The sequence below is a fragment of the Apteryx rowi genome, unplaced genomic scaffold (assembly GCF_003343035.1).
Source record: "Apteryx rowi isolate R43461 unplaced genomic scaffold, aptRow1 scaffold_149, whole genome shotgun sequence".
NCBI classification, from domain to species: domain Eukaryota; kingdom Metazoa; phylum Chordata; class Aves; order Apterygiformes; family Apterygidae; genus Apteryx; species Apteryx rowi.
Genome location: NW_020447741.1, coordinates 1,549,155 through 1,561,327, shown reverse-complemented (window position 1 = coordinate 1,561,327; position 12,173 = coordinate 1,549,155). Strand labels below are relative to the sequence as shown.

Genomic DNA, 12,173 nt, shown 5'->3' with positions numbered 1-12,173 from the left:
GCGACTGCCGCCGGGCCCGGCGCCTCCCCGCCCGGCGCGGCCGCTGCGCAGGGCCCCGCGGAGGCGGCAGGACCTGCTGCTCGCTCCTGTGTGAGAAAGCGGCTTCCTGACAGGTGATAAAATCCAAACGGACTGCTTTCATTCCTTCCAGCGTGTTAACACTTTAATTAAATGCTACTCTTTAGTGAAGCACCTCGATTAAATATGTTTTCCTGTACGTAAGGTATACCTCTTAACTAAATACCTAGCCGCATCGTTAGCCTATGGACAGGAGAATAGTTTTAGCTGAGACATTTCATACAGGAAATGAACATGTTTGTAACAATCTCTTATAGTGCTTTCCAGAAAAAAATAAAGAAAGAAACTCTGAGGGAAAAAAAAGGAACTAACTGCTTCACAGCCTTATGGTAATTTGTTTATGCTTCACTTCATAATTGCTAAAATGCAGATATTATTGATAGCGCAGTTCAAGCATTTAACTGYGTTTTAGCAGCTATGGTTATAAAATAGAGAACTTATTTTTACACTTAAAATGCTCCTTATTTCAGGAATATGTTTACTAACAAAGCATTATTAAAGTTAAAATCTGGATTGCTTCTCAATATTCATGTTTATTTCTTATTTGCATTTTAGTTTGGAGAATAAACTAGTCAAGTTTGTTTGCTTGATGCACTAAGTGTAATGCACTTTTTCACTAGTTACAAAACCCCCAGTATGATTGAGAAATTCTGAGAGATCATCACCAATTATGTATTTGCTTATTGACCATTAGGCTTGGAAGGGAAGTAAAGGAAACAAAAATACTCAGAGGGAAAAAAAAACACATCATGCAGATCATATGATTGAAAGTTTTCAGATTAGACTGGAGTCACACAAATTTAGTAGAGGAAAAATACAAATGTTAAGTACCTCTTATTAACACAGTATCTTGCAAACAACCGCTTGCTGACTTGTGATCCACTTGGACCAAGTTCAGTAATTTCACATTAAACTAGAGAAACCTGAAGTCAGGACAAGGAACTGTAAACAAGCTATTTGTTCTGCCAAACCCTTCTGCCTGATCAAATAATTAGATGTTGACTAGAGATGACCATTACTTCTAGAGTGTTCAGAGTACTTTCAAGTTTATGATTTTCTAGAAAATAAAAACCTCATTGAACATTAGCCAAAAAGTTTAGTTAATTCAAGTTAACTCAAAATTTAAGATGTGCTACTAGTGCTTAACTTTCTGCTATTTCCCTACAGGACAGTATTTCCTCTTTCAAGTACTGAAATTGGAATATACACATGGTAGAAAATTGAGGTGAGGGGAAAAACAGCAATTGAGTACGTAACATTCAACTTTGTGACAGTCTTAGAATGGGCCATTAGAACAGTCATAACCTCAGAAAAGTTAATGAAACCAATGGCTAGGATTTTGGCCATGAAAATCTAGATTTACTTTTAAGAGATTCAACTTGCCTAAAAATAATCCTGAAACATTTTACTTCACAAGAGTTGAGGAAAATGCTCATTTTAGCAGCTTCTTTCTTTTTTCCCCAATTGCTCTACAAAGCAACTGTTTCAGGCAGTCATTAGGAAAATTCTCATGTCTCTAAAAGACTTAAGTTCCTTTACTTAGGAGAGTAACAACATGGGGCAACATGACTGTCTAATTCAAAAAACGGAACAGTATCCAGGTCCCAGAGATGAGACAGGCACAAAAGTCAAGGTTATTAGAGTAGCCATCAAAATAGTTGATCATTTTTATGTTATAATGAACTACTGCAGTCACACCCTAACACCACTTCATTGTATTGAGGATTAATGCTGACCAAGGTACTGCTTTTACAAAGAACCACACAAAAAAATACCACCACAAGATCTTAAGTTTTTACTTTGMCATCAGTTTTCCAATAGAAAAATCACTTTCACAGCACACTGTGAGAATGTCACACCTAGCAACACTATATTCTGCTTGATAAAGAGCATCATCAGAAAGATCAAGAAGTTAAAAAGAAGATGGTCAGAATTTAATTCCAAACCATCGCGCTACATTAGTTTATCTTTAAACGTGTTGGAGAGAAACTCTGCTAGATTTTTAGAGCTTGCTAAAATTACTAAAGTGTTACACAAACATTCAGAAAGAAACACTGACACTGAGAATAAAAGTATTAAAGAGAAACACTTTTGAGCTTTATTTGCACACCTGTATGCAAAAAGCTTCTTTTAAAAATAATTCTGATCAGATGTGGTTCTTATAGTCTATGATTACTGTCCAGGTGAATGAGAATGATGCTCTACTCAGAATTCCAGTGTAGGCTACAAAATTAATACAGAGAATCACTTTTGGCTTGCACTAAGTCCTTGGAAAGACCTCTATGTTAAGAATGAAGCTAACTGAACTTGCTCTTTGCTATGCAGCCAGGTCATAGCCCTCAGGATTTCCTGGTATTTCACCAAAGAAGTCCTCTGCTGGTTGGTTTCAAATCTCTGTTTCTCATGGAATACCCAATTACATTCACAGAGGTAGTTTGTGCCACACTCCCATTTACTTTAAGTGAAAAAGTCTAGATTTTTGCATATATAAAGATATTGTTTTGTTAAATTAATATTTGCATCATATGATTGCAGCCCATACTTTGACTTTTTGTTTTGCTCTCGGGGAGAAGGGCAAAAGGCTCTACTGACATTGTGCCTATACACAATTTTTAACTAGCTTTTCAAGTAGCAATAGGAAAGAGAAGAGGGACTCTTCTAGGATGCTTTCCCATAAATACTTTAGACAATCTAGAATTTTTTTTTTCTTTTTAAACTAAAACATATAAGCTCTGAATCATGCAAAATATGACCACCTCAGCTACATTAGTCTAATGTAGCTGGACAGTTGGTGAAGGTGTCAGAACATCCAAAGAGGCAGTGACATTCCATTCTCACAGTGCCAGCCTCCCTTGGGGGCTAAGTTAAAAACACACTGACGCATCACCATATGCTTGCTGTGTTTTCCATTTTGGTATTTGAAATCAACCACTCTCTTGACTGTGGTAGCTGACGTTTACCACTGCACCAACATAGTTAGAAGCAGCAAGTTTGTGTTTCTTTCTTCTTTAGCAGCTTTACACTCAGTGCTATTCATCATATATAGGCGGGTCTCCATCACTTGGAAATGCAGACACTTTCTTTCCATGTTTCTGCACRTGATCTTCATTCACCTTCTCCAAAGCTTCAATCTAGAAATACAAAAATAAACCCATTCTGAAATCATAAAACCATGCCTGCACTGGGATCTTTCCAAATACTGTTGGAAGGTAGACTTAGGTGACTGATCAGGCTTATACAATATTTCTATTTCAATGATTCAGTCAAATGTATGATGCAATATTCTTTGCAAGTACAGCTTGAAACATCTGTTTTCCATGGTTTAGTAGAACCAACAGCACTCCTTTTACAGCTTTATGCTATATAACTTAAAATGCATGCGTTACAGGGAAGACAGGATGTTCCTTGTATCTTCAACTATCTTCCCCAATGTGCAAAAGAATCCCTTTCTCCAACTCTGAACACCTCTGCTGTAATTCAGGCCATCCATCAGTACTGGAGAAATTCCAAGTAATATTAAGATTACAAACCCACTGCCATCATTATCAACGGTGAAAGCAGAACACAGTTACATTTAAGTGTTTTGCACAGTGAAAGTATTACAATTTCATAGCTTATTTTGATCTTCAGATTGTTATGTTTGGATTACTTCCTCTTACACTCCAAGGGAGATAAGTTTAAGTTACTAGAGACTAAAGTGTAAGTTCAAAGTTCAGGGGTGGGCTACTCAAATTCATGCATATAAACAGCTATGCAAGACTTTTAATTAAAAAAAAAAAGTCATGAACAAACTGGAAGATTAAAAAAAAAGGACTACCCCAAATTCACAACACAGATAAGCACTTTTTTTGCTTGATAAATTGATCTATACACACTTTGGAACAGTCTTAAAGATTAAAAAAAAACAAAAACACACACACCTTCATGGCTACTTTACATGGTGTTCCATTTCCCTCCTTCTCATTTTGAGAACTTTTGAATAACTCTAAATACTCATCTACTACATGCAGGACCAGCATCGACTTGCACTGCTTTAATAAGACAGGTTAGAATTGCCCTGCAACCCTTATTTTAAATAGTAAATGCAAAATTTTTGATGGCTTATTTTTAGTGTCTGATATATCAGGATTCATGCCTGGAGGAGTTACAGCCAAAACTTGAAAATAAAAAGTAAAAAAAGACCAGAGATTCCTAGTCCATATTTAGGTGAGTATGAATTTAGGTGTATCATTTTAGGCTTAGAACATGCAAAACATTAGCCTACAACTTTAAATTTATTAAATTAAAACATGTAAAACATTTAACTGATTAAAAATAAGCAGGAAAATTAATAGATTTGTTTTTAAACAGCTTTCCTTTCTCTGCACACCACCTTTAATATTTGTAAGGCAAGACAATAAAGGTAGCTTTTAGCTTTTAACTAAAATAGCCTACCAGATTATCCAGAACACTGAAAGGAGCAACTATATGCAACATAGAGCCTTTTAGACTTGGGACCACAGAGAGTAGGAGCAGGCTGGGAAGGTCTGTCAGTTTTAGTTTCTGAAAATGTTTGTTTCAGGTTGAAACAATCAAGTTTTGAAAAAGAGATGCAGAATGGTTGCTGAAATTATACACACTAATCATGCTAACTAAATTTGGAAGTTAAAGAATTACAATAGCTGATAGCTAACCAAATTGAAGTGTTAAACACAAAGAAAGTTATACCTCTGCTTGGAAGTCTACTTCATTGTCAGCTGCAATATTTAAATCTGAGACAGCATTGAAGAGTTCACGCTCATTAAGTGCTTCTGTCACACCTCCCTTCTGGAAGAACTATTCAGTATAAAAAGCATACATTAAACAGTGTCTTTACTACATGATACATAGCTTTTCTTTTCCTTCCACAAATTACAATCATTAATTTTTAGTCTGTCATTTTCACATTTGTTGATCTACAGACAAGATAAAATTTGAAAGAAGTTTTCAATTTTAGTAGTATCATTTTATTCACCTATAGTTTATTCCCCTTAGAGGGACACCATTCAATATTGACAAATTTCCAAGACTGACCTCATACATAGGTGGTGATGATCATTTTAAAAATAAAAAGTTAAATTGGTTGATTTTTATTAGCTTTGAACTGAACTGATGCTGTTTTCCTTGAAAAACATTCAGCGTAAGAGCAGATTGTCAGATGAAGATGTCCTACCTGTGAAACATTCCTACAGTCTCTGAACAAAAACTCAAGCCCATGAGGGTGGGTTGGCTCCACAGACTGACTGACATCAATAAGCCACACCTATAGTCAGGGAGAGATAACAACTCACTTTTATTAGCATTTCACATTAGATAGAACCTTTGCTTCCCACATGAAGAATATACTACCTTTCCGTCATGCCAAAGCATATTGTATTCACTCAGATCAGCATGGACCAGACTGCACTCTTTATACAACCGTTGCATCATCTGCAAGGAACCAAATCAATGGAAAAAACAGGCATATTCCAGTCAACATTGTTTGCATGACCATAACAAAACAAATCATTTCTTCCTTCCCCCACACATACTTTATATCATTTTTTCAAGCCTACAGTAGTTTCATACAGGCAATTGCAGTTTTAGTAAACTACCTGCAGACTTCAGCTTTTAATCACTAAACTTAGTCTCGGTAAGTCAGAAGAATCATTCTGGTAAACTCATGTCATCTCTCCCAATAAGTGCAAGTGCATTCAACAGACAGAAGTTTTCTAAACATACCTATCATTCTCATCCCTATCACAGAGGAAATAAGTGTCACATTCCTCCCATCCCCATGCATACTTTCTTGTTTATTCTAAGTCACTCTTTAAAGAGCAGTAAAATAATCCTTTGGACTCTGTACCTTGAAAGTGTTGCAAGCATCCTGAAAAGTACATAGATGCCAATTTGTCCTTTAAGTTATTTCCCTAAAAGAAAATACAAGCCAGAACTGGGAGAAAAATTAGCAGTCTTACATTAAGAATCTGATAGTAGGCCTTTTTCATATCTTCACTACTAAGTTTTACATCCTTTAGTTTAGGAGCTGGGACTTGATCCTGGCCAATGAAAGACATAACCAAGACATGTTTCTTAAGGATAACCACTTGAGGACAAGGAATTCCTGCATTTTGCATTCTGTGGAACAGAAAATAGACATTGATTAAAATATGTTATTTTTATATACACACACATATATATAAAAATTCTAGTTCTTGCTTGCTCCTTTGCAGTCTTAAGAGCTAGAGAGCTGTGTTTGAGCAAGTTGATCCAGAGTCAAAAGATCTATTCAGTATTTCACATGGGATAATTTGGATCTTAAAGTGGTCATAACAAAAACTCACTGAAAACTAACTGCTTGTAGAACTAGAACCTGATAATATCAAGGACTTATGAGTTCTGTTACCAAATCTTTGAAGTTGCTGATAATTCATTAAACCATCAGAAACTAGAAGCTTGTTCAATCTATGCCAGGTTTTAGGTTTATTTAACCTAAAATCAAATGTAGACTTCTACCCAGTCCTAGTGTAACTTCCTTAAACAGGGAATAGGAAACTGGTAGTGTTTGATAACTATATGTTTTTGTACCTTGTCAAGTTATGCATTTCTTTCTCAGCCCACATACGAATAATCTTGCGTGGATTCAATTTACTGAAGCGGTCTTTAAATCTGTAGTCATCTTTAATATATTTGTCACGGTTCTTGAATTCATTAAGAGTTGTTTTAAACACTTTGATGGCACATTCTGGAGGTATAACTTTATCATCTTCATTTGTACTTCTGGTGGAAAAAGTCAAAACATATAACAAAGTTAACTATTCACTCGCATCCTTACAAGCAAACACAGGGTTTTGCTTTAATGTTGTAAGATGCAGTAATTTTTAAGCATAAGAGAAGATCTGTTCTTTTTTAATCAAGTTTGAAAGCCACTTCAAGTTAAATCTGCAAGGATTGTATGATTAAGTTTAAATCTTGAATGTTTGGTTTTTGGAATTTCGATTATATGCTGCTTATCAAATAGATTCCACTTCCTAATACGTTAATAACGTCAATAATTTAGTTAGGAATCACAACTAACAGCAGCTCTCTGGATGGATATAATTATTTCAGATACATTACAAATTAAGTTAATTCTTCATTAGAACTATAACCCTAGGCGCACTGTTCTTTGGTAAGCATCACAAAAGATGTTGCCAGTTGAATAATAACAAGCAAGGGAATCCGCCTGAATATCATTCAAATAAGGTGAGAAGAATATGGATCTTCTTCCTACTATTCATTTCTCCCTCTCACATTTGTAAACAGATTATCTGTATTGGATTTAATTAGTCCTTACTTAACATACTTTAAATAAGGGTGTTAATTGCAATTTCAGTACAGAGTCTGGAGTCTTACACAACTTCTAAAGTGAACAGCATCCCAATGCTATTCTCAAGTTATCCTAAAAGTAAAAAAGAACACCTCCACTAAACTGCACAAGGTGGGAGCCGATAACACAGTGATCTGTACGGAAAGACATCTTCAGGTGGCCAGAGATCATCATGACAGCTCCCTAGCCTGAGGCAGGTCAGTGGAAACAGTTCCCAGAACCTCAGAGACTTATTTGTGTGTATAAAAAGGTTTTCTACAGAAGTTACAGTGGATTTGTCCCTGTTCATTAAATAGCCTCCAGGGAAGAAAGTAGGGATTGTTTGCTTTAAAGCTGGTAAAGTTGGTTTTCACAATATATGTTATCATCTGCATATACGTTAAYACAAATGTCAAATCTTGGGAAAGATTAAAAAGGCAGAATGTTTGAAGTATTTCTGTGGTTTCCCCTTTTTATACCATCTCTGACAGTTAAGACTGGTGTCAATAACAAATAATGTACGTACTTTCCTCCATACGCATGGAAAACAACAGATTCTTTTCCTGTGCTGATACAGCCAGTAATGGTCTCTAGCATCCCAGCATTGACCATCTTGTACAGAAGTAAACGTGTCTTAGGATCCACTGCTTTCTCCTACAAGCGTGAAATGAATACTCAATTCACTAAGGTCATTAAGTTAAAGCAAAAGGATTGTTTCAGAGTGTTTATATGCTGCAGATGTCTAACTGCATGGAAAGAATAACATTAGTTAATATGAAAAACTCAAATGAAGCAAAACTAAACTATTCTAGCGCTGTCATCTTTACTCCTTAAGATTTAATACTCTCAAGTAGATTGTAAGCTGTGCAGCACAGTGTATTTTACCAATTCTGCATACAGTATAAACATTGTCATTGCTTAAGAGCACTTCATAGAGGTTTTTCAGTCTTAAAAACAGTGAATCATAATATCCTAAGTATTATATTCATTTTACAGCAGTAACAGCAAGATAAAACAAAACACCCAAGTTTAAAAGAGTCCACAGCAGGAATTACCAGAGGCCCTACTCGAGACTGGGCCTACAAAGCATAACAACTGACTTTGTAAATTATTAAATTGTGGAGCTTAACTGGTCATTTCATCTTCCTGACAGGATTACCAGAACAGTCTTCGTTGTTACACAAAATAAAGGATATAAAAACAATTAAAAACATACGGCAGTGGAGTGCTCCTTCTTTTCATGGAGCCTTGCACTTCGACGTTCCTCAGAGTAGGCATGTTGCTTTAAGGCATTGAAGACTTGATTGGACAGCTTTAAGTCCATCCCAATTCCATCCCCAACTTGGAATTCAGGTGCAAACTACAAGCAGATATAATAGGATTTTAAGCATTATTACCAGCAGACACCTTCCCCTCTCTCTCCCCCCCCCCCAAAAAAAACCCAACAACTCATAAGTAGAAATTTCTTGCTCCAATCTGCAAAAACCTAAGGTAAATTAGGACCTAAGTGACAGTGTTCCACGAAGTGGGTTTCACAGAGGTTAAAAATACACTTCTCTAAATTCAGAAATCAAAGTTCTGCCTCAAATAAGTGATAAGAGATAACCCAACCTCCTGTAAAAATATTTTCAGGTGCTGTACCAATTAAATTAAGGCAAATTTAAAGGATGGGTAAACAGATTGAAAAGCTGTATATCAAAAGTAAGTCGCTTGAGTAAGCATGTGAAATGAATTCAGTTTAGATTACATGATGGCTATGGTTTGCAAGAATAATCTTGATGTTTTACTTGCTCAAGTACCAAACTTGCTGAAAACTTTATTTTTTCAAAACAGTTCTGTGCAAATTCTTGAATCTTTTCATTAGCATACTTAATAACAACTAACAATTAACAACATATTAAAACAGAAAATGCACAACCCAAACTCCTACTTTGAATAACTAATCCAAGCATTACATTGGTTTCATGTCATGGAAAAAAAGTAAAAGAAAAAAAAAAGTAAAAAAAACCCCTACATAATAAACAGTAGCACAGACAAACACTAGTTTTTTTAGTTGAATTACAGCATTCCAAGCATTTTTGTAAAATATATTTTTATATACATAACACAGAATAAATTCTCTGAAGTTTTCACTTACATTTTCCATGCGAGCAGTGTTCTTTCTTCCACATACCACTTCATCATGCTTAGTAGTAATGTCTTTTCCCTTTCCTATGAAGCCCTTTTTTGGGGTAGTAGTAGGTTTATCTGCCAGTAGCGAAAAACTAAGTCAAACTTTACATTTAAGTAAATATAACTAATGTTCATAAAGGTTCCCTTATGCCCACAGAAGTTGTACAGTTCTTATTTATTAAAAAGAATAAACTGTTTCAGTTGTGTGATCTTAACACAGTTATCTTCTCTTATCCTAAAGGTGACAACTTTTTYTGCTAAGCCATGACTACTTCTATGCCTTCTCTGGGGTGTCAGACACTTTTGGCACATTACAGATGTAATATTCTATATGATATGCAGATGCCCAATACATACTCTAGCTAGATGTAATGACAAATATCCGTATCCCACAATACAGTTCATATATGATAATAATTATTTCAGATTCATCCACTGAAGCCAGAATACTAAAAGAGAAAAATCTGAAGTTACCAGACTAACTTCCTGCACAGCACCTCACAATCAGATGACCTGTTTTCTTTACAGTCGGTCCCCTTACATTCAGGAAACCTAAGTATGGCATTTTTTTAGGTCTAAATATGTAACAGGAAATTTTTGTACTGTTTAGAATTACCACATACCTGCTCTATAAGGATCATGACGGGTATCTTGCCAATCAACCTCATCTTCTGAACTGTCACTGTCAAAGGGATGCACCTTCCGATAATTTTCAAAGGATATGGAAACTTGAGAAACAACAAACACGCATGTCTGTGGTTATCAGAGATTCACTACTTCCTCACATCTCTGTCAACTTAAACAGAATGCCATAAAATATCTCCAAAGCAAAGATATCACCTTTAATAAGAGTACCTTTGCTATCTCCATTGAACTTCTTCTCTTCACGCCGAAGCTGTGCATCATATTCCCTGTCAAATTCCATCTGCAGCATCTGAGCTAGCATTAGGTCACTAGACGTGTCAATATTTTCTCCTGTAATAAATGGTCCTTCAGCAACACTGTGTAACACAAAAAAAGGAATTAAAACAAGAACTTAGCTAAAAACAGTAATCTAAACACAAACACCACTTTATATTATTTCATTACTTTATACACAAGATCTAATGCAGACCTGCACAGAAACTAATGGATCTAAACAGAAAAAAAGCTCTAAGGAGTAATAGAGCTCCATTTCTCTCTTTACCACTCCTTTACAGTGGAAATATTACCTCAATGCCTTTATTTATCATTCTGTAAGAAGCATCAGGTTCTAGTTTTAAGATGCCATTCATGAAAAAGAAGGCTTACAGCTGAACTCAGTGTTGTATTGATCTGCTTCACAGAAAAGATCATTGGCAGAAGTCTTTGTATGAATTTAGAAGTAGCAAGCTCTTGGGTTGTGTTTTGAGCCTCCAAATACTGAGAGGATACAAATGATAATGTGGATGAACAACAGAACAGGCAGTTTTCAAAATAACCTAGCACACTATTAACAAGAGTCTCTACAAAAGAAGAAAAACATTTTTGACAATGTTTCCCAAAATATAGCTTATGGATTCGCTTAAAGCACCCAAAACCCTGAAGAAAGCAGCAGGAAAGGAGTGGTGGCAGTAAAGAGTCCATAAGGAAGAATTTTAAGAGGATTTTTAACAGAATTTTAACATTTAACTATATTGTTACACATGAAGTACACTGCAAGAAAGTCCACAAAAGACAGATGTTGACTTGACAACCATCAAGATCACTAATCCAAGATTTAAACTTACGCAACCACTTCAGGAAAAGCAGCATTTTCTTCTTCCAGCTGCAACTCTTTTGCCAGCTGTTCACTCATTACATCAGCAAGGGAACACGATATTGATGTAGGCTTAGGTGCTCCCCAAGGACACTGTAAAAAAACATTTTCCTCAAGTTGGCAAGAGGATGTAGAGTCAACCCCCAATAATCCCCATAGTTAGATATCACTGGCTTTAAAGCAAGCTGATACAATCACACAAGATTTTGTCTTCTACAGACACTTAGGGAAATATGATTTTCTAAAGTACTGAAAAAGACTCAAGGAGTAATTTCATAAACTCGGTAGAGAAAAGGGCGATTCAAAAGGTGCCCATGGTCAATTACTAATGGCAAAAAAAAAAGGGGGGGGGGAGCAAAAACCCATTGCAGTTTGTTGGTTTCGGTACGCTCTGAAGGCATGGGGGAAGCCTATGTACTGAACACCACAACAGTACCAGAAGTTAGCTTACACACCGTCCCTGTAAGACTTCTCTCGGGATAACACACTAGTACCTCACGCACAAGCCGCCTCCCCCGCTTCTAGAGCCCGAGAGGACAACCACCACAAGCACGCCTCCAAAGCGCAGCAACACGCACACAGCTTCGGCTTGGGGAGACAGAGAAACCCGGCCGAGCTCCGGCTCGCGGCGCTGATAACCAGGCGCCCTCTGCTCCTCGGCGAGCGGCGCCTCGCTTATCGGGGGCCGGCAGCAGCTCCCACCGGGCAGATAGGGGCGCCCAGCCCGCCGCGCTCACCTTGCTCTGCCAGGCGGGGCCCGGCCCGGCCTCGGGGGGGGCGGCGGCGGCGACTCCCACCGGG

The 12,173-nt window shown here is 36.8% G+C and overlaps 1 protein-coding gene across 1 annotated transcript; it reads right to left on the bottom strand.

The window, feature by feature from the left end:
• Nucleotides 1–1,850: 1,850 nt before the first annotated feature.
• Nucleotides 1,851–12,172, bottom strand: RIOK3 (RIO kinase 3; the record flags this gene model as incomplete). Its single annotated transcript, XM_026058649.1, has 13 exons — nt 1,851–3,209; nt 4,786–4,893; nt 5,270–5,359; nt 5,446–5,526; nt 6,054–6,213; nt 6,664–6,855; nt 7,950–8,077; nt 8,640–8,783; nt 9,561–9,670; nt 10,219–10,323; nt 10,451–10,596; nt 11,344–11,465; nt 12,110–12,172. Coding segments are annotated over 13 exons (1,551 nt in total), but the record flags the coding sequence as incomplete, so codon positions are not given.
• Between the last annotated feature and the right edge of the window lies 1 nt (nt 12,173).